Source organism: Melozone crissalis, unplaced genomic scaffold (genome assembly GCF_028551555.1).
Source record: "Melozone crissalis strain CALT ecotype California unplaced genomic scaffold, PUWL_Pcris_2 ptg000077l_1, whole genome shotgun sequence".
NCBI classification, from domain to species: Eukaryota; Metazoa; Chordata; class Aves; order Passeriformes; family Passerellidae; genus Melozone; species Melozone crissalis.
The window spans coordinates 2,156,390-2,179,129 of record NW_026535854.1 but is presented as its reverse complement, the minus strand read 5'-3'; the positions used below and the strand labels follow the sequence as shown (position 1 = coordinate 2,179,129).

The 22,740-nt window shown below is 46.3% G+C and overlaps 1 gene segment (V, D, J or C); it reads left to right on the top strand.

The window, feature by feature from the left end:
* Positions 1–20,778: 20,778 nt before the first annotated feature.
* LOC128946185 (immunoglobulin heavy variable 3-48-like) lies at positions 20,779–21,165 on the top strand (the record flags this gene model as incomplete). The annotated part of the segment is given in 1 exon segment: positions 20,779–21,165. A coding segment is annotated over 1 exon segment (387 nt), but the record flags the coding sequence as incomplete, so codon positions are not given.
* Between the last annotated feature and the right edge of the window lie 1,575 nt (positions 21,166–22,740).

Below are 22,740 nucleotides of genomic sequence, written 5' to 3'. Positions count from 1 at the left end.
TTCCCCACACGTCACACACTCGTACCTATCCTACTGGTGCCCAGCCTCAAACCCTGGGAAAAGCTACTGCAATCAACCAGGGTGGGGATATTGTGGGCACTGGGGCTGCGAAACCATAGTTACAGATGCCAGACCATCAGGGCCTGGGTGGGATCCACAAGAGCCAGACAAATTCTTACAATTCACCTGGGCACCCATCGGCTGCAGAATACCCTTCTTCTCTCACGGAAACTTCCATCGAAACCAACATAAAATCCCTAGATTTCGGGCATGCACTGACTACAACATGACGGTCTTGTAGCCAGATCACCCTAGCTGGGCCACAGGCAAAACGTGGACAGCGGTCCTTCAAGGGTCAAAAGAGAGGGCGAACGTGCAAATTATCAGGCTCCAACTGTCAGCACCCCGAGCGGTCGGACCCAACAAAGCGACTAAAAGCGTACCGAAAGGGAGAAATGTAACCTACCCCAAAACCTTACCCACAGGGGTCAGCAAAGTCCCGAACGGTCAAGCGGAAACCTTTCAGATGAGCCGCTTAACTGAGTCAGACTCAGACCCAATCCTTCGTATGTTAGAAGCTACCTTTGTAGCCCTGAACGAATCCAACCCTAACCTAACCGAATCCTGCTGGCTTTGTTACAATGTCAAACCCCCCTTTTACGAAGGAGTCGCTCTAAACACTCCCTTCAGTTACTCCACAGCCAATGCCCCTCACCAGTGCAGATGGGATACCCCTCGCAAAGGAATCACCCCGAGTCAAGTCACAGGCCGAGGCAGATGCTTTGGCAATGCAACCCTAGCTAGGCGGAGGAGCAACGTCTGCACTAAAATCGTCTAGCCTAACAGGAAAAACAATAAGAGGGCAGTCCCATCCGCATCTGGGAGGTGGGTTTGCCAGTGATCCGGAGTGAGTCCTTGTGTGTTCCTTCCCAAATTCAATGACTCTAACGACTTCTGTGTCCAAGTTCTGATTGTTCCTAGGGTCCTGTACCACTCAGACGAAGAAATGTACCATCTTCTTGAGGGACCCAGCCGGATCCACAAAAGAGAAATATTGACAGGTTTCTAACAGTCGCCTTCGGACCATGCCTGCTGAACAAGCTGGTCTCGTTCGTTCAGAGCCGCCTGGAACGGACCAACATTCGGTTCTTAGGCCAACGACAATTGCAGAGAATTCAACCAGGGAATTCAACCAGGGAACACAGCCAGTCACAAGACTTTCCGAACTTGTCTGGCAAAAGCTTACTCAGGTTTCCCAAGACCCCTTTCCCTTGTCGAACTTCAACCTTATACCTCACTTCAGTACCTATGTATATGACTACCTCATTCATTTGTGAAAAAGGCGGGGGAGATGTGGTAGATAGGGAAAGGCGCTGCGGAAGATCTCGCGATGTCACGGAAAGGCAGGACCCTGTGTTCCCCTTAGATAAGACGATCTGCTTCCCGTAGATAAGAAACTAACATAGGAAGGTAGCCTCCCTCAACCAAATACCAGTAATTTTCCATCCCCTACCCAGTAACTGTCCACCCCTTACTAACCATAGACGGTAAAGACAGACCCACACTGATGTAGAGACCCCTTAGACTATAAAAACCCAAGAGAGGAGATAATAAAGGCCTTTTGACCGTCCATCATATTGATGCCTGCGTGTGTCATTGGCCCAAGCGGCCCTGGAGAGTTTGGGCCGCCGTGCTGTTCCTCTGAACCAGGTCGCCTGCCTTGCTCCAGAAGGCAAAAATCCCCATCTGCCCTTTGTTCCGCAGGGCTCCAGGCGGCCGTGACCCTGCTGGAGTGCAGGGGGGACCTCGAGCCCCCCGGGGGGTCCCTGCGCCTCCTCTGGCGAGGGTCCGGTTTCGGTTTTGGAAATTTTGGGATGGGCTGGCATCGCCAGAGGCCTGGTCAGGGGCTGGAAGCAGTAGCAAGTATCAGCAGCAGTGGCAGTGCCTACTACATGCAATCAGTCAAGGGCCGGGTCACGATCTCCAGGGACAACGGGCATAGCTCGCTGACGCTGACCATGAACAACCTCAAGGACGAGGATTCTGCCACCTATTTCTCTGCCAAATCTTACAATACTGGTAGCGCTTATGCTGCTGCTTATATTGACCCTTCCGGTGGTGGCACCACCCCATCAGAGCCCCTCTTGTCCCCAATCCCAGACCCTTCCCCCAAACCTCAGCCCTTGACCCTTTGTCCCAAATCTCCCCCATTTGCCCCAATGGTAAGCACTGACCCCAAACCCTCCCCTGCTCCTGCCCCAGAACTCAACCATTGGCCCCAAACATTCAAACACGTCCCCCAGTTCAGGCCTTGCTCTCCAAGAGTTCCCATTTTTGACTGTGCCCATCAATAAATCAGAGTTCAGGGAGATGGGGAAGATTTGAGTGAAATGGGCAAAACTGGGGAAACTCCAGGGCTGCGGCAACAGGGGCAGAGTTTGGGGGAATATAGCCAAGATTTGAGGAGAAGGGCTGGGATTTTGGGGAAGAATCTGTGGCAATTGGAGACATTTGGTGACCATCAAGGGCATGGGATCGCTGAGAGCATAATCAATAAAAACATAACTAGCGCCGCAATATTTGTGACGTCTGGCACAGAAATAGGATCCGGAATCCTCGTCCTTGAGGTTTTTCATGGTCAGCGTCACCGAGTTCTGCCCGTTGTCCCTGGAGATCTTGAACCGACGCTGGACCGATGGACTGTAGATGGTGTAGCCTCCATTGTAGGTGATGTGGGCGACAAACTCCAGCCCCTGCCCGGGTCTCTGGCGCACCCAGAACATGTCGTGATTGGCCAGAGTGAATCCAGAGTCGATGCAGAGAAACTTCAGGGACCCCCCGGGGGACTGGAGGTCCCCCCCGCACTCCAGCAGGGTCACGGCCGCCCGGAGCCCTGCGGGACAAAGGGGAGATGGGGATGGGGCGATGCAAAAGTCAGGTGGAGCTGTCGAATTAATTAATGGGTGGATTGGGGCTAATTGCAGGGTTTAAGGTACTGTACAATAATGGAAACCTTGGTAGAATATTTGAGTCCAGACAAAGGGAATTTGGGACAAAACTGGGGAAGGGTTGGGGATCAGGGAGTGGCCGTGACCCTGCTGGAGTCCGGGGAGACCTCCACTCCCCCGGGGGGTCCTTGCGCCTCCTCTGCCGAGGGTCTGGGTTCAGTTTTGGCAGTTTTGGGATGGGCTGGCATCGCCAGAGACCCGGGCAGGGGCTGGAGTGGATCGCAGCGATCTGGAGCAATGGTCCCACCTACCACGCACCATCGTTCAATGGTCAGTTCAGGATCTTCAAGGACAACGGGCAGAGCTCGGTGACGCTGACCATGGACAACCTGATGGACGAGGATTCCGGATCCTATTTCTGTGCCAAGGGTGCTGATGGTTACGATGCTGCTCCTAATGCGGGTTGGGGATGGGGCCATGGTCGGCACTCTCAATATAACCAGTAGCATAAGCGCCATCGGTACCAGGAGATTTCCCACAGAAACAGGATCCAGAGGGGCCAGGAGCTGAGATTTGGGGCCAGGAGCTGAGATTTGGGGCCAGAGCAGGGCAGGGTTGGAACGCAGGGTCAGGAGTGGGGTCTGGGGTTGCAGGGAATGATCTGGAGCATGGGGACAGGAATAGGCCAGGAACACCATCACCAACATCAGCAGCAGAAGCAGCACAACAACTGTAAGCACCCTTGGTACAGAAATAGAATCCGGAATCCTCGTCCTTGAGGTTGTTCATGGTCAGCATCACCGAGCTCTGCCCGTTGTCCCTGGAGATCGTGAACTGACCTTTGACCGATGGCGCGTAGCCAATGTTGCCACCGTTGTTGCTGATCCCTGCCATGAATTCCAGCCCCTTCCCAGGTCTTTGACGCATCCAGCCCATGTTGAAATTCCCAAAATCGAACCCAGACCCTCGGCACAGCAACGTCAGGGACCCCCCGGGGGGCTGGAGGTCCCCCCCGCACTCCAGCAGGGTCACGGACACTCGGAGCCCTGCAGGAAAAAGGGGAGATGGGGAGGAGGAGCTGGATTGGCTGCGGACCCAAAGTGGGCACCGCCATGCCAGAAGTGTGTGGGTTCCACCTGGGAGGATTGGCAGGTGCTGCAGGAGGAGGATGGTGAACTCCAAGGGTCCCAATTTGAGGCCAGCATCCGGATCTGCATGCAAGATTTAATATTTGGGTTGATTTTTTTCCCCACCCCCATCTCCCCTTTGTCCCGCAGGGCTCTGGGCAGCCGTGACCCTGCTGGAGTGCGGGAGGGACCTCCAGCCCCCCGGGGGGTCCCTGACATTGCTGTGCCAAACATCTGGCTTCAATTTCACAAAATCTGCAATGTTCTGGATCTGCCAGAGACCCGGGCAGGGGCTGGAATTCGTCGCAGAGATCTGGAGCAGCGGTGCCACCTACTACGCGCCGTCAGTCATGGGCCGGTTCACGATCTCCAGGGACAACGGGCAGAGCTCGGTGACGCTGACCATGAACAACCTCATGGACGAGGATTCCGGATTCTATTTCTGTGCCAAAAGTTGGGATGATTGTTGCGGCCCTGCTGCTGGTAAAGACATTGATTGTGATGATGTTGGTCACGGTGGTTTTTTCTGAGTCCTCAATTTTGAGTTCCATCCTCTCCCAAAACCAGACCCTTCCCCCAAACCTCAGCCCTTTACCCTTTGTCCCAAATCTCCCCCATTTGCCCCAATGGTCAGCACTGACCCCAAAACCCTCCCCTGCTCGTGCCCCAAAACTCAAACATTGGCCCCAAACATTCACCCTTGGCCTCCAGTTCAGGCCTCCTCCAATCATGGCCTGGGGAGCTGGGGGAGATTTGGGTGAAATGGAAAAAATTGGGAAGACAATCGAGACTAGGGGAAGGATGGGGCAAAGTTTGGGGGAAAATGGTGAACATTTGACACAAAGGGCTGGGATGCCCGGGAAGGATGGCTGGGCATTGGAGACATTTTTTGACCAACATGGGGGTGGACCGCTGACAGAATTGTCGACAATAAGAGCAGGACCAGAAAAACCATACTCATTATTGCTACGTTTGGTGCAGAAATAAACGGCGGAATCCTCGTCCATGAGGTAGTTCATGGTCAGCATGACCGAGCTCTGCCCGTTGTCCCTGGAGATGGTGAACTGACCATTGATTGATGGCGCGTGGTGGGTGGTGCCAACACCATTGATACTTGTGAGGTATTCCAGTGTCTTCCCAGATTTCTGGCGAATCCAGAACATTCCATAATATCCGAAATCGAACCCGGCCCCTCGGCAGAGGAGGCGCAGGGACCCCCTGGGGGGCTGGAGGTCCCCCCCACACTCCAGCAGGGTCACGGCCACCTGGAGCCCTGCGGGACAAAGGGGAGATGGGTATGAGGCCAAAGCTCAACCTTTGACCCAAATCCTGACCCTTGGCCCCAAACTGGGATCTTTAGAGTTCATCATCCTCCTCCCAGGTGGATTCCACCCCTTTGTCCAGCTGGCCACACAAACTTAGGGGCCCTTGACCAATCAGGTTTCTCATTTCCATCATCTCCCCTTTTTCCCGTGGGACTCTGGGCGGCCGTGACCCTGCTGGAGTGCGGGGGGGACCTCTAGCCCCCCAGGGGGTCCCTGCGCCTCCTCTGCCGAGGGGCCGGGTTCTGTTTTGGCAGTTTTGAAATGGAATGGGCTCGACAGAGGCCCGGGCAGGGGTTGCAGTGGGTCGCAGGGATCAGGTATGATGGTTCTTACTATGGTTCTTACCTACTATGCGCCATCATTCAAGGGCCGGTTCACGATCTCCAGGGACAACGGGCAGAGCTCGGTGACGCTGACCATGAACAACCTCAAGGACGAGGATTCCGCCACTTATTTCTGTGCCAAACGTGCTTATGGTGATAATTGGGCTTATGCTGATGCTTATCATTTTGTCCTCGTCCCCGTACCCTTGCTCCCCTCCTGTCCCCATTCCCCAGGCCCTTCCCACAAACCCCAAGCCCTGACCCCATTGCTGTCCCCTTGTCCCAACCCTGATAAGACCCAGATGTCTGATTTGTGCTGATCCCCGAGCCATGCTGGCCAATCTGGATAAATCTTGGAGACAGAGAGCCCCAACAGCCAATCAGCTCAGAGATGCCACCATCTCAGCAAGCTCCGTGACTTCAGCTCTTTAGTGATTCTCAGCTCTCAGGATTCCAGCTCTTTTATTGATTATAGCTCTCAGGGTTTCAGCTCGTAAGGGATTCTCAGCTCTCAGGATTCCAACTCTTTGCTCACTCTGTGGGGCGCCTTTGGCTGGGGCAGAAACAGACAGACAGAAAGGAGCAGGAGAGGTCCTGGTGGTTCCACAGCCATGGTTCATTGAGGGATCTGTGAGGGGTTCCAGCGACAGCTCTTCTCCAGTCAGATGGGATAAACCAGCCCCTTTTTATAGGGTACAGGGGGATCCAAACGTGCCCAACAGTGAGGGTCAGGGAGAAGTCACCAATGGGGTTACAGAGATAAGCTCTGGTGTGAGAGGCAGAAGACAGGAGATCATTTTGCTGTCCCATCATTACTGAGCAGTTCCAGCTGTTACGTCTCAATCCTGCATGGAGCTCGCGCAATCTCTGTGGACTCTGCTAAAGGACATGAGGTCAACACGATAGGCAACAGTCTCCCAGCCAGTACCATCATCAACACATTAGGCGCAGAAATAGGATCCGGAATCCTCGTCCTTGAGGTTGTTCACGGTCAGCGTCACCGAGCTCTGCCCGTTGTCCCTGGAGATCGTGACCCAGTCCTTGAAAGACGACGTGTAGGCGGTGGTGCCACCACTGGTGATCCCCGCCAGCCACTCCAGCGCCTGTCGGGGTCTCTGGCGGATCCAGTACATGGTGAAACTGCCGAAACTGAACCCAGACCCTCGGCAGAGGAGGCGCAGGGACCCTCCGTGGGGGTGGAGTTTCCCCCCGCACTCCAGTAGGGTCACGGCCGCTCCCCCATCCCCAAACCTTCAGTGGTTTTGCCACCAATTCCCTTTGTTTGTCCCCAGACATCCAACAGTGGTGTCCTGAATGGTAAAGTGCCTTCACCCCTGCAATTAGCCCCAGTGCACCCATTAATTATTCTGACAGCTCTGCCTGACTTTTGCACTTGCTCACCCCCATCTCCCCTTTGTCCCGCAGGGCTCCGGGCGGCCGTGACCCTGCTGGAGTGCGGGAGGGAACTCCAGCTCCCCGGGGGGTCCCTGCGCCTCCTCTGCCGAGGGTCCGGGTTCAGTTTCGGGGGTCACTCCATGCAATGGATCCGCCAGAGCCCTGGCAGGGCCTGGAATGGCTCGCGGGGATCCACAGCTCTGGGGGTTTCACCTACTATGCGCTGTCGGTCAAGGGCCGGGTCAGGATCTCCAGGGACAATGGGCAGAGCTTCACAGCCCTGACCATGATCGATCTGCAGGATGAGGATTCCGGATCCTATTTCTGTGCCAAAGCTGCTGGGGCTGTTGGGGATGACCATGATGCCAATGCTATTGACTCCACCCCCATCGCTGTGTCCCCAAATGTCCCCAAACCCCAGACCCTCCCCCCAATCCCAGCGCTCGTCCCCACTCTCGGTGACTGAATTCATGTCCCCAGCCCCGGGCCCAGCGCTAAGCTTTGGGGCAGAGTTTGGGGGAAGATCAATGGCCAAGGGTTGGGGTTTGGGGCCAGAGAGGGGAAAGGGAAATGGAGAAATGGTCATGGGCTGGGTCGGGGGCTGGGAGCTGGGAAAGGTCTGGGGAATAGGGACAGGGGGGGACGCAGCAATGGGGATGGGGTCAATACAGCAGGCATCGTTATCACCAGCATAAGCAGCAAAACCCTTGGCGCAGAAACAGGATCCGCAATCCTCGTCCTTGAGGTTGTTCATGGTCAGCGTCACCGGGCTCTGCCCGTTGTCCCTGGAGATCCTGAACCGACCCTGCACTGATGGTGCGTAGTCGGTGCTGCCACTGCTGTGGATACTCGCGAGCCACTCCAGCCCCTAACCTGGTCTCTGCCGATACCAGCCCATCCCAAAATTCCCAAAACTGAACCTGGACCCTCGGCAGAGGAGGCGCAGGGACTCCCCGGGGGGCTGGAGGTGCCCCCCGCACTCCAGCAGGGTCACGGCCGCTCCCCCATCCCCAAACCTTCACTGGTTTTGCCCCAGAAACCTTTTTTCTTGCCTCAAATTTCTAGCAGAGCTTTCCTGTATTGAAAAGTTCCTTAAACCCTGCAATGAGCCCCAATCAACCCATTAATTAATTGGACACCTCAGCCTGAGTTTTGCATCGCCCCATCCCCAACTCCACTTTGTCCCGCAGGGCTCCGGGCAGCCGTGACCCTGCTGGAGTGGAGGGGAGACCTCCAGCCCCCCGGGGGGTCCCTGCACCTCCTCTGCCGAGGGTCCGGGTTGCGTTTCGGGAGTTTTGGATTCAGTTGGTTTCGCCAGGGACCCAGGCAGACTCTGGAGTGGCTCACAGGGATCACCAGCAGTGGCAACGCCTACTACAATCCATCCTTCAAGGGCTGGTTCAGGATCTCCAGGGACAACGGGCAGAGCTCGGTGACACTGACCATGAACAACCTCAAGGACGAGGATTGCACCATTTATTTTTGCGGAAAATCTGCTGGTACTGGTGATGGTGGTGCTGCTACTAATTGGGGTCATGATGATGGTTGTGCCCTCATCTCCATATCCCATCCTGTCCCCGTTCCCCAGACCCTTCCCCCAAACCCCCTGCCCACACCCAGCCCTTGACCATTGATCCCAACCTTGCTCTGCCTCGGCCCCAATTCTCACCTGCTCACCCCAAACCACAACTCCTGACCCCAAATCTCCTCTTTGTGCCCAAAAACTTTGCTCGGAAGGTCGGGGTTTGAGGCCCAGGGTCCCGATTTGGGGACAAAGTTTGAGGATTCTTTTCAGCCGCTGCTGCTGCAGGGAGCACAAGTGGAGATTTGGGGCAAAATCGGGCGACTTTGGGGGCCAAAGCAGTTGGGTTTGGGACAGACCTAATCAGGGGGTTTGGCTCTGTGGTTGGTGGTGGTGGAAATGGGGGAGATCTGGGACAAAGGGTCAAGAATGGATCAAGTGCTGAGATTTGGGGGAATGGTCAGGGAATTGGGGACAGGAGGGGACACTGAGATGGGGAGGGATCCAACATGGGGGCCTTTAGCAGAAGCACCAGGACTCCAATTATCAGCATAAGCACGTTTGGCGCAGAAATAGGATCCGGAATCCTCGTCCTTGAGGTTGTTCATGGTCAGCGTCACCGAGCTCTGCCCGTTATCCCTGGAGATCGTGAATCGGCCCTTGACCAATGGTGCGTAGTAGGGGCTGCCACCTCTGGAGATACTTGCAACCAATGCAGCCCCTGCCAAGGTCTCTGGCGGATCCAGCCCATCCCAAAACTGCCAAAATCGAACCCGGACCCTCGGCAGAGGAGGCACAGGGACCCCCTGGGGGGCTGGAGGTCCCCCCCGCACTCCAGCAGGGTCACGGCCGCCCGGAGCCCATCCCCAAACCTTCACCAATTTCTCTCATAACTCCCCTTGTTTAGCCCCAAAACCCCACCAGAGTTTTCCATATCTCAACATGCCTGAAAACTGCAATAAACTCCAATCAATTCTTTAATTAATTAGAAACCTCATCCTGAGCATTCTGCATTGATTACACAGTTAATACACTGTTAACGACCCCCAATTCCCCCCGGGGCCCCAACCCGGGCACATCCCGGCCACGGCCTCGAGCTCCCTCCGGCTCCTGGCCCTGGGGATCCTGCTGCTGCTTCTATGTGGGCCCCACCCCTTTTTTCCACAAGCCACGCCCCTTCTCCCCTGCTTGCTCAATCAGGCGCCCCATCCCCATCTCCCCTTTTTCCCGCAGGGCTCCGGGCGGCCGTGACCCTGCTGGAGTGCGGGGGCACATCCAGCCCCCTGGGGGCTACCTTCACCTCCTCTGCCGAGGGTCCGGGTTCAGTTTTGGGGATTATGGAATGAACTGGATCCACCAGAGACCCGGGCAGGCTTTGGAATACATCGCAGGCATCTACTACAATAGTGCCTACACCTTCTACGCGCCGTCGGTCAGGGGCCGGTTCACGATCTCCAGGGACAACGGGCAGAGCTCGGTGACGCTGACCATGAACAACCTCACGGACGAGGGTTCCACCGTTTTTTTCTGCGCCAAGTGTGCTGCTAATAATTACCCTGAAAGTGCTGTTCATAGTGACGATTCCCATGGTGTCCCCACCCCCATCCCCGTTTCCCCCTCCTGTCCCCGTTCCCCAGACCCTTCCCCCAAACCCCCTGCGCACATCCAGCCCTTGGCCATTGATCCCAACCTTGCTCTGCCTCGGCCCCAATTCTCACCTGCTGACCCCAAACCACAACTCCTGACCCCAAATCTCCTCTTTGTTCCCAAATTTTGCTCAAAGGGTTGGGTTTTGGGCCCAGGGTCTCAATTTGGGGACAAAGGTTGAGGATTCTTGTCAGTGGCTGCTGCTGCAGGGAGCACAAGTAGGGATTTGGGGCAGATTCAGGCGATTTCTGGTGCCAACTTATTTGGATTTGGGGCAGAACCAGTTCGCGGGTTTCGGCTCTGTGGTTGGTGGTGTTGGAAATGGGGGAGATCTGGGACAAAGGGTCAAGAATGGGGTCAAGGGCTGAGATTTGGAGGAAGGGTCTGAGATTTGGGAAGAGGAGGGGCTCTGAAATGGTGATGCCACCACCGGCATGGTCAGTATAGGCAGCAGCAGCAGCAGGGCTACCAGTGCCGTAAGATTTGGCACAGAAATAGGTGGCGGAATCCTCGTCCTTGAGGTTGTTCATGGTCAGCATCACCGAGCTCTGCCTGTTGTCCCTGGAGATCGTGACCCGGCCCTTGACCGATGGCGCGTACTCGGTCCCACCAGCATTGTTGGTGATCCCCGCGACCCATTCCAGCCTCTGCCTTGGTCTCTGGCGGACCCAGTTCATCTCATAACTGCCAAAACTGAACCTGGCCCCTAGGCAGAGGAGGCGCAGGGACCCCCCAGGGGGCTGGAGGTCCCCCCCGCGCTCCAGCACCTTCACGGCTGCCCGGAGCCCATCCCCAAACCTTCACTCTGGTTGTTTGGTCCCCAATCTCTACCAGAGATGTCGGAGGAAGGAGACCCAGACACCAATTGGTTCATCCAAATCCAATTTATTGATGGAATACGGCGGGTTAAATACAGTTCTTAATAAGCTTCATACATATTGCAAAAGTTGAGCTCAGGATTGGTTAGTTACATATCAGCAACTACACCTACTTCTGCATTCTTGTGCTTATTCTTTTGTTACATTCTGCAGATATTCAGGACTAATCTCACCTCCCTTTCCTCATGTTGCAGCAAGGTCATCCGGCATTCTTGCCTGTCAGCAGTCACTGAATCAGAGACTGCTGACCTCCCTTTCAAGCTTAACCAGCGGCATTATGTCAGGATGGCCTTTCTCACTTAACCAGCTATTAACCAACCTCTCCACATTTCCCCCGTTTTCTTCTTGAGCAAGGAGATTAGTTTGCCAGGTTTTTGCTATCATACGGCTAACCATGCTTTGAATATAATTAAAGACACAAGGTAAAATAAGCAAAAACATTAAGATCACACCCAGTAAGCCGATAGCATATGTCACAATGTTCCTTAGCCATGGTCCAAGCCCTAAGCTTTTAAGCCATTTGTCAATTCCTAAACCTTCTTCTTCTTTAAGATGGTGAAGTCCCTGTTGCAGTTCTTTTATCTTAGTGTGAATGCACACCGAATGATCAAATTCATGCGACACATTCCCTCAAACTCTTCACATCCATGCCCATGTGCTAAGAGCAAAAAATCTACAGCAGCTCTATTTTGTAAAACAGTATGGTTAACACTCTGCACATCTGCAGTTAACATGTCCAGAATTTGGGATGTCTTGTTTAGCTCATTTCTTGTCCAGCACCCTAATTGCTTTGCTAAATTCATAGCCTTATTGGCAGATCCTCCTGGCAAGACAGTTGAAACTACTACTTGTCTGAATGTACCCCAAAACTGTGGATCTCCTATCTGGCTGTAGTCCAAGTCATGTATGCTACGTCTCTTCCTGTGTGAATTTTGACTCAGTTGCATTAGTAAGGACACATTAGGGTGGAACAATGACAATTTTCCCAAATAACAGGGTCCGCCCTGTGGTTTAGCTGGTACACCATTCCACGCCCTGTCTCCACAAATGAAAAATATTCCTTCGACAGTGTACCGTATTCCCTACCATGCACCAGCTGCAGGCAAAGTGGAGAGGTACAACGGACTGCTAAAAACCCGGCTGAAAGCTTTGGGTGGGGGATCTTTCAAAAATTGGGAGCAGCATTTGGCAAAAGCCACCTGGTTAGTCAACACCCGAGGTTCCACCAACCGAGCAGGTCCTGCCCAGTCTGATTCCCTGAATGTAATAGAAGGAGACAAAGTCCCAGTTGTCCCTTCCTCGGCTGTTTTATGGCCTGGAAAGTCTCAGAGATGGCCTTGGGCAGCCCGTGCTTCAAAGGACGAGAAGAGGCTTCAGGTCTTTCTCGGACTTCAGTGTTTATTGGTTGTTTATCTAAAAGATTTTTCTCTCTGCCCGACAGAGGTCCGCACAGCAAGCCAGCCACGTGCACACTGCGAGCCCCCGGGACGGTCACATATCTTTATACTCAAAATTACTCAAATCCTCCCATTCTCATACAGGTGCACACTACTCTAATTAACTTATCCCTTCACCATTTATCCCCGTGAAATCCTCCCATCCTCATACAGGTGCACACTACTCTAATTAACTTATCCCTTCACCATTTATCCCCGTGAAATCCTCCCATCCTCATACAGGTGCACACTGCGAGCCCCCGGGGCGGTCACTTATCTTTACACTCAAAATTACGTATACAATATTTACCTATTCTTTCCAATACCTTTCACCCTTATTGACCGGTGCACTTTTAGCAAGAACCAATCCCAAAGTGCCACCGCCACCACAGAAGATGGAGGCCAAGAAGAAGAAGAAGAAGAAGAAGGACAGGACACGCCCCAATTCCTCCATCTTACTTCTCCAGACCCCCCTGTACCGAAATCCTAAACCCTGTGTTTTACACTCTAATTAACTCATCCCTTCACCATTTACCCCGGTGAAATCCTCCCGTCCTCACACAGGCGTCGTCTCCCGTGCAGGATCAAAGTCCAGCCACCAGACACTTCTGGCGACATTCCAGGACCCCCGAGCCCCCCAAGGGTGGTCTCGGTCACTCTGCACCTCAGTCCTGAGGGGCTGAAATCCCACACCAGTGGTACATAGCAGAGGTTTTTTAGGGAAGACAGTTTGGATCAATCCTGCCTCAAATACACACAAACCCATTCGTGGGGTTGTTTTTGCTCAGCAAACCGGTTGCACGTGGTGGGTAATGCAAAAAGATGGAAGGACACGGTGTTGTTGTTCAGGGAGATCTGATTGTGGGGTGAGAATGATTTGGAAATGTCACCGTTCGTTGGGTGTTGCTGCCGTTGTCTGTACATCAAACGACACAGACATGAGATAGAGGGAAATGTGTAAGGGGGATTTGATGGGGATTCCAGGCATTTTGGGGTGAAATTCGCGGGTTTTGGGGGGATTTGGGGCATTTTGGGGGAATTTGGTGATTTTGGGGGGAATTTTAGCGAATTTTGGGGGGGATTTGGGATTTTTTGGGGGGAATTTTGGGGGGGGTTTTAGCGAATTTTGGGGGGGAATTGGGATTTTTCAAGGAGGATTTGGGGGGGTTTTGGGGAGAAATTTGGGGGAATTTGGTGATTTTGGGGGGGATTTTAGTGAATTTTGGGGAGGGATTTGGGATTTTTTGAGGGGAATTTTGGGAGGGATTTTAGGGGGAAATTTGGGGGAATTTGGTGATTTTGGGGGGGGGGTTAGCGAATTTTAGGAGGGGATTTGGGATTTTTCGGGGGGGATTTTGGGGGGGATTTTGGGGGAATTTGGGGGAATTTGATGATTTTTGGGGGGATTTTAGCGAATTTTGGGGGGGGGGAATTGGGATTTTTCTGGGGGAAATTTTGGGGGGGTTTTGGGGAAATTTGTGGGAATTTGGTGATTTTGGGGGGGATTTTAGCAAATTGTGGGGGGCAATTGGGATTTTTCGGGGGGAATTTGGGGGGATTTTGGGGGAATTTGGGGGAATTTGGTGATTTTGGGGGGGATTTTAGTGAATTTTGGGGGCGGATTTGGGATTTTCCCCAATTTTTTGGGGGGGAAATTTGGGGGAATTTGGTGATTTTGGGGGGGATTTTAGCGAATTTTGGGGGCGGATTTGGGATTTTTCCCAATTTTTTGGGGGGGAAATTTGGGGGGAAATTTGGGATATTGGGGGGATTTTGAATTTTGGGGGCATTTGGGAGGGGGTTTTGGGGGGCGTTTGGGGTTTTTTGGAGCGTTTTGGGATTTATGGGAGAGATTTGGAGATTTTTAGGGGGTCCCAGGAGGGTTTTGGGGTGTCTTCAGGGGGAATTTCGGGGGATTTTAGGCAGATTTGGGGTCCCGAGCAGTTTTTGGGTGATTTTGGGGGATTGTTTTGGGGGGGCCCAGAAGATTTTGGGGAGATTTGGGGGATTTTGAGGGGGTCCCAGGAGGATTTTGGGTGGATTTTGTGGGTTCTGAGTGGGATTTTGGGCGGTCCTGAAAGGGATTTTGGGATTTTGGGGTCATGGAAGGGATTTTGGGGCGGTTTTGGGGTCTCTGAGGGAATTTTTGGGGGCATTTTGGGGCGATTTGGGGTCTCTGAGGGGATTTTGGGGCAAATTTGGGTGTTCTGAGTGGATTTTGGGGTCTTGAAAGGAATTTTTTTGTCATTTGAGGTTTCTGGGGGGATTTTGGAGTCCTTGAAGTGATTTGGGGATTTTTTTGGGTGGTCTCTGAGGGGATTTTTGGGCGATTTGGGGGCTCTGAAGGGATTTTAGGGGATTTCAGATTTCTGAGGGGCTTTTGGAGCTCTGAGAGCATTTTGGGCGAATTTTTGGGATTTCTGAAGAGATTTTTAAGGGGAATTTGGGACTCTGAGGGCATTTTTGGGCTCCTGGAAGAGATTTTGGGGCGATTTTGTGAGTTCTGAGGGGATTTTAAGGGTCCTAAAAGGGATTTTGGGGCGATTTTCGGGGGGTTTGGGGGCGCCCTCAGTGAATTCGCGGCCGTGTCTCGGGGATCCCTGCCTCTGATTGGTTCCCCGGGGCGCCTCCGGACCAATCAGAAGCCGTCGCTGGGCAGATTTCCCCCCCCAAGGGCGCTCTTCCCGCGCACGGTGCTGATTGGTTGCCGCCCTTTTCTCTCGACCAATCAGCGGCCGCTGTTGAGGAGGAGGCGGGAAACTGCGGATTTGGGTTTATTTTAATTAATTTTTAAATTATAATTAATTGATTTGGGATTTTATGGCTATTTTGATTCCCTTTTTTGGCGTTTGGTTTGTTTAGTTTAATTGGATGCAATTGCAGTTTTATTTCGGTTTATTGGAGTTTGTTTAGTGTAATTAAATTAATTTCAAGTAATATAAACTTATTTTCAATTAGGACAAATTTTAATTTTTCTAATTATTTATTTCAATTAATATGAATTTATAATTTTTCCAATAAAAGTATTATTGCAATTAATGAAAGCCTATTAATATGTTTTATTCGTTTAAAAAAAAATTATTTATTTTATGAATAAATTATTATAAATTTTCTCAATCAATAAAAACCTATAAATGTATTTTATTGTTTCAAATTAATATCCATTTATAAATGTTTGAATTAAAAATTTTCTTCAATTACTAAAGCAGATTAATTTATTGCAATAATTTCCATGAATATAAGTTGATACATTTTATAAAAAAATCAATAAAATTTTTAATTAATAAAGATATACCTATTTATTCTATTTATTCCGATTATCATAAATTAATAAATTCTACCAATATAAATTTGTATTTTTATTTATTAAAAATCTAAATATTGTTATAAATTAATTTCTCTCAATATCAATTTTCTAATAATTCAATTTCCTATAAATTTATTTTTCATTTTTTATAATAAGAAATCATTGATAAGATTAAAATTTAATTAAAAAATAAAATCTAAATAACTTAAATTAAATTAAATTAAATTAAATTAAATTCCTCTTCTTGTATTTTATCAAATTTTGGGATTTAATTCCTGGATTTTCATCCGTTCCTTGAATTAATTTTATTTAATTCAATTTATTTCAATTAATCTCCTTTATTTGTTTTTCATTCCTCTGCTTTAATTGATTTTTATTTCTCTTTTCCCCCCATTTCCTCCTTAATTTGCATCAATTTCCTGCCTCTGTTTTTGCCGTTTTCTATTTTTATAAATTTATTTTCATTCCCTTTTTTCAATTGTTAATCTTGCCCTTTCTTTCCGATTGAATTCAATTTTTTATTTTAAAAATACAAATTATTAATTCCACTTATTTCCTATAATATTTCTTTTATTTCATTTTTATTTCATTGGTTTTTTTCTGATTACTCTTTTGCTCCCATTCTTTTTTAATCGTATTTTATTTTATTTTATTTTATTTTATTTTGTTCGATTTTATTCTATTCTATTCTATTTTATTTTAATTTTTTATTTTATTTTATTTTATTTTATTTTATTTTATTTCATTTTATTTTATTTTATTGGTTTTTTTTTTTCCTGTCTTTTATTTTTCTTTTTTTCCTCTTTTAGTTTAATTTAATTTTTATTTCATTTTATTTTATTTTATTTTGTTCGATTTTATTCTATTCTATTCTATTTTATTCTATTTTATTTTATTTATTTTAATTTCATTTCAAATTAATTCTAGATTAAATTTTGGTTTCTTTGAAATTCAAAATTTTTAAAATTTAAATTAATGATTTCATTTTAATTTTCATTCAAATTCATTTTAATTTTAAAATTTTCAAAATCCATTCATAGAAATAAGAATAAAGAATACGCCTTAATGAATAAAAACAAATAAAAATAAATTTTTTGTGATTAATAAAAATAATAAAAATAAATCTTAATAAATTCAATTGAATCAAAATGCAAATAATGATAAACGAATAGATTTTAATAAAATAAAGTAAAATAAAATAAAAGCAACATTAATTATATTGAATTATTTTATTTTATTTCACTGAATTTTCTATTAAATTTTGAATTTTTTTCAATTTTCCATTTATTTCATTACAATTCTTTTATTCCCTTTAATTCCATTTTCTTTCATTGATCCCCAAAGGGAAAAAACGAAAATAAGGAAGAAAACCCAGAAGAAAATGGAATTCTTGATTTTTGATTGAAATAATATTAATTAATAGCGATTAATAAACGGTCATTGACTTTAATCGATGTTAATAAAGATTAGAAAGGAAGGAACCTGGCAAAATATTAAAATAAGAAATAAAAACAATAGAAATAAAAGCAATAAAAATAAAAATAAAATAAAATAAAATAAAATAAAATAAAATAAAATAAATGAAAACAATATAAAATAAAATAAAATAAAATAAAATAAAATAAAATAAAAAATGATTTTTTTTTTTTAGTATTATTATCAAAAATATATAAATAAAAAATATTGTCATTCATAAACCTCAAATAAACAAAGTTAACAAATAATTGATGGAAGTAATTAATTAAAAATATAATTTAAAAAATAAAAATAATATAAAATAAAATAATATTTTATTGTTTTAGTATTATAATATTAATATTAATATTAATATAAAAATAAAAATATAAATTAAAACTATTGTCATTAATAAACCTCCAATAAACAAAATTAACAAATTAATGATGGAAGTAATTAACTAAAAATAGAATTAAAAAAAATAAAATAAAATAAATTTACTTTCAATTAAAATTCATTTAAATTGAAAATAATTTAATTTACTAAAACTTCCTTAAATAAAAAGGAAATAAAACAAAATAAAACTTCAAATCAATTAAATTAAATGAAAATAAACTCAATAAAAAAAAATAAAATAAAATAAATTGACTTTAAATTAAAATTCATTTACACTGAAAATAATTATATTTACTGAAACTTTGTTAAATAGAAATGAAATAAAACAAAATAAAACTTCAAATCAATTAAATTAAACTAAAATAAACTCAATAAAAATAAAATAAAATAAAAAATAAAAAACAATAAATTGACTTTAAATTTAAATTCATTTAAATTTAAAATAATTTAATTTACTGAAACTTTGTTAAATAAAAAGGAAATAAAGCAAAATAAAACTTCAAATCAATTAAATGAAACTAAAATAAACTCAATAAAAAGAAAACAAAATAAAATAGAAATAATCTACATTAAACTAAAATAAATTAAATTAAGTTAAATGAAACTAAATGAATTTAAAATCGTACTTAAATTAAAAAATTCACCTGGAAACCAATAATAACAGAAAATCACAAAAATCGGAATTAAAAGTTCAAAAATAGGCAAGAATTAAAATTCAATAAAAATAAAAATTAAAAGGAAAATAAAAATGAAACTTTTAAAAGAAATTAAATAAAAAAAAACTTTCCAAAAAAATTCACGATATGATTTAATTTAAAATGGAAATAAAAATATAAATTTTAAAATAAAATTGAAGTTATCAATAAAGAAAACATGTAATTTTAAATTAAAGTGAAATAAATCAAAATTAAAAATAAATTAAAAATAAAAAGAAATAAAAATGAAATTAAAGTTAAAATTAAAGTAAAATAAAATTAAACAAGATAAAATTAAATATATAAATTAAAAAGGAACTTAAAGGTAAAATTGAGGCTGAAATTCCATTTAGAAATTAAGATAAAATTGAAAACACAATAAAAAAATAAAATTAAAATGATGTAAGGAAAAGAAAATTAACTTAAAATAAATTTTGAAATAAAATTAGAATTGAAAATAGAATAAAAAGTTAAAATGAAGAGAAAAAAGCAAATGAAAGTTGATGTTAAAAATATAAAATAAATGCAAAGTGAATTATAGTAAAAATTAAAATTCCAAATAAAATAATCATTAAAATAAAATGATTATTTTATGTAAATTTAATTGAAATTTCAATTTAATTGAAATTTAATTGGAAAAGAACAGGAAAATTAAAAGAAAAATAAACTTAATATGAAATTAAAAAATGAAAATATACTCACAATTGTAATTAAAATTTAAATAAGTTCAAATGAGTTTAAAATGAAAATCCAAAATAAAAATTACAAATAGAAATAAAATAAGGTTGAAATTAAATTTTAAACTAAATTTAAAAATAAAAGCAATAGAAAATTAAGTTAGAAAATGGAAATAAAATAAAAATAAAATTAAATCAAACTTAAATGAGAATAAAAAAAGAAAAATAACATAAAATCATAAATTAAAATGACATAAAATGAAATAAAAGAAAAGAAAATAATAAAATAAAATAAAATAAAATAAAGCAAAATAAAATAAAATAAAATAAAATAAATTACATAAAATTGAATTAAAAAATAAATTAAACTAAAAGAGGAATAAAAAGAAAAATAAAATAAAATAAAAAAAAATGAAATAATAAATAAAATTTAAAAAAATAAAATAAGGTAAAATAAAGTAAAATAAAATAAAAAATAAATAAATTAAACTAAAAGAGGAATAAAAAGAAAAATAGAATAAAATCAGATAAAATAAAAATATAATAAAATAAAAAAATTAAAATAATTAAATAAAAAAATTTAATTAAAGTAAATAAAAGAATATACTAAAATAAAATAAAATAAAATAAAAAAAAATAAAATAAAATAATAAAATAAAAAAAGTAAAATAAAATAAAATAAAATAATATAATAAAACGAAATAAAATAAAATAAAATAAAAGAAAATAAAATTCTTTACCCCAAATCCTTACTCTGCAACCCAAATCCTCATTCTTGGCCCCAAATCTCAACCTTACACCCCAAATCTTCGTTCTTGGCCCCAAATCCCCACTCCAGGCCCCAAATCTCAACCTTTTGCCCCAAATCTCAGCTCCTGGCCCCAGACCTCTGCTCTTGGCTCCAAGGCTGAACCAATGTCCCCAAACCTGGATGCAAATGGTCGAGTTTTGGGGAAAAATGGTCCAGATTTGGGTCCGTGGACTTCAGCAATGGGGTCAAGGGCAGGAGGGAAGGACCAGGTGAACGGGGATGGGGACGGGACCAAAATTAGATCCAGCAGCATGAGCCTCCCAACCCCAACCATCATAGGCGGTTTTGGCACAGAAACAGGATCCGGAATCCTCGTCCTTGAGGTTGTTCATGCTCAGCGTCACCGAGCTCTGCCCGTTGTCCCTGGAGATCCTGAACCGGCCCTTGACCGATGGCGCGTATCTGGGGGTGGAACCATCACCGTTGATCCCCGCGACGAATTCCAGCCCCTGCCCGGGTCTCTGGCGCATCCAGAACATTGCAGATTTTGTGAAATTGAACCCAGATGTTTGGCACAGCAACTTCAGGGACCCCCCGGGGGGCTGGAGGTTCCCCCCGCACTCCAGCAGGGTCACGGCCGCCCGGAGCCCTGTGGGACAAAGGGGAGATGGGGATGAGGCCCCGGATCCAGGTGTGGGTCCGGCTGGGGGTGACCAGATCCAAAAGGGGTCCTCGAGCCCCCTGGGAGGGCCAGCAGGATCGGGAGGAGGAGAAAGTGCCAATATTTGGGGCCAACACCAGGATCTGCATGCAAGAATCAACATTTGGATGGATTTTTTCCCTGATCCCCATCTCCCCTTTGTCCCGCAGGGCTCCGGGCGGCCATGACCCTGCTGGAGTGCGGGGGAGACCTCCAGCCCCCCGGGGGGTCCCTGCGCCTCCTCTGCCGAGGGTCCGGGTTCGATTTTGGCAGTTCTGACTTTGAATGGATCCGCCAGAGACCTGGGCAGGGACTGGAATACGTCGCCTATATCAACACTGGCAGCACCACCTGGTACGCGTCGTCGGTGCAGGGCCGGTTCAGGATCTCCAGGGACAACGGGCAGAGCTCGGTGACGCTGACCATGAAGAACCTCAAGGACGAGGATTCCGCCGTTTATTTCTGCGGGAAATCTGCCTATAGTAGTTGGGTTGCTGCTGTCTATGACTTTGACCATGGCCCAATCCCTGTGTCCCCATCTGTTCCTGTTTTCCAGACCTTTCCCCCACACCCCAGCCCCTGACCCCACTCCTGACCCTTTGGCCCAACCCTGCCCTGCTTTGGCCCCAAATCTCAGCTCTTGGCCCCAAACCTCAGCTATTGGGTCCGAGTCTCAACCAAGGTCCCCAAGTCTGGGTGCAAATGGTCGGGATTTGGTGAAAATGGGCCTGATTTGGGTCTGTGGCTGTGACTCAGTTTCACCGCTGCAATTTTGGGCAAGAATGGGTCCAGTCGGGTAAAAATCTTTGGGATTTGTGGGACGAGGGTGAGCTGAGGGTGAAACCGGCCCTAATTTGGGGCCAAGAGCTGAGATTTGGGGCCAGAGCAGGGCAAGGTTGGGACAAAGGCTCAGGAGTGGGGACAGGGGTTGGAGGGAAGGTTCTGGGGCATGGGGACAGGAAGAAAATGATAAACAAAAGCACCAGCACCCCAACCAGCGCCAGAAGTAAAAGCACATTTGGCACAGAAATAGGTGGCACAATCCTCGCCCTTGAGGTTGTTCATGGTCAGCGTCACCGAGCTCTGCCCGTTGTCCCTGGAGATCGTGAACCGGCCCTTGACTGAATCCGCGTACCAGGTGCTGCCACCATCATACCTGATCCCCGCGACCCATTCCAGCCCCTTCCCAGGACTCTGACGAACCCATTCCATTTCAAAAGTCCCGAAAAGGAACCCGGACCTTCGGCAGAGGAGGCGCAGGGACACCCCGGGGGGCTGGAGGTGCCCCCCGCACTCCAGCAGGGTCACGGCCGCCTGGAGCCCTGTGGGACAAAGTGGAGATGAGGATGGGAAACCTGATTGGTTGAGGACCTCAAAGTGGGCGTGGCCATCTGGAAAAAGACATGGGACCCACCTGTGAGGAGGATGATGAACTCCAAGGGTCCCAGTTTTGGCCCAGAGTCAGGATTTGGGTCAAGGGTTGAGCTTTGGCCTCATCCCCATCTCCCCTTTGTCCCGCAGGGCTCCGGGCGGCCGTGACCCTGCTGGAGTGCGGGGGAGACCTCCAGCCCCACGGGGGGTCCCTGCGCCTCCTCTGCCACACATCTGGCTTTGATTTCATGACATTTGGCATTGGTTGGATGCGCCAGAGATCTTGGAACACGCTGGAATTCATCGCAGGGATCAGCAGAAGCAGTAGCAAAATGTTCTATGCAGATTCAGTCACGGGCCAGTTCACATTGACAAGTGACATCTGGCAGAGCTAGGTGACGCTGACCATGAACAACCTCAAGGACGAGGATTCTGCCACCTATTTCTGTGTGAAATCTGGCTTTGACAGTCGGTATGTTGCTTCTGATATTCGTTATTCTGGTGGTTGAGTTGGTTTTTTCACAGTCCCCATCTGTATCCCCATACCCCAGACCCTTCCCACATTCCCCATCCCCTGACCCCACTCCTCACCCGCTGTCCCAGCCCTGCTCTGGCTCTTTCCCAAATGTCCCCTCTGGGCCACACTCAGTGCCCTCGCACCCCAAATGTCACCGAAATGTCTGGATTTGAGCCCAAAGTTGAGCTGAGGGGTCAAGAATTCAAATTTTTGCCCAAAATTCCCATTGTGAGGCCAAGGGGCAGATTTGGGTTGGTGGATGTGACTCGG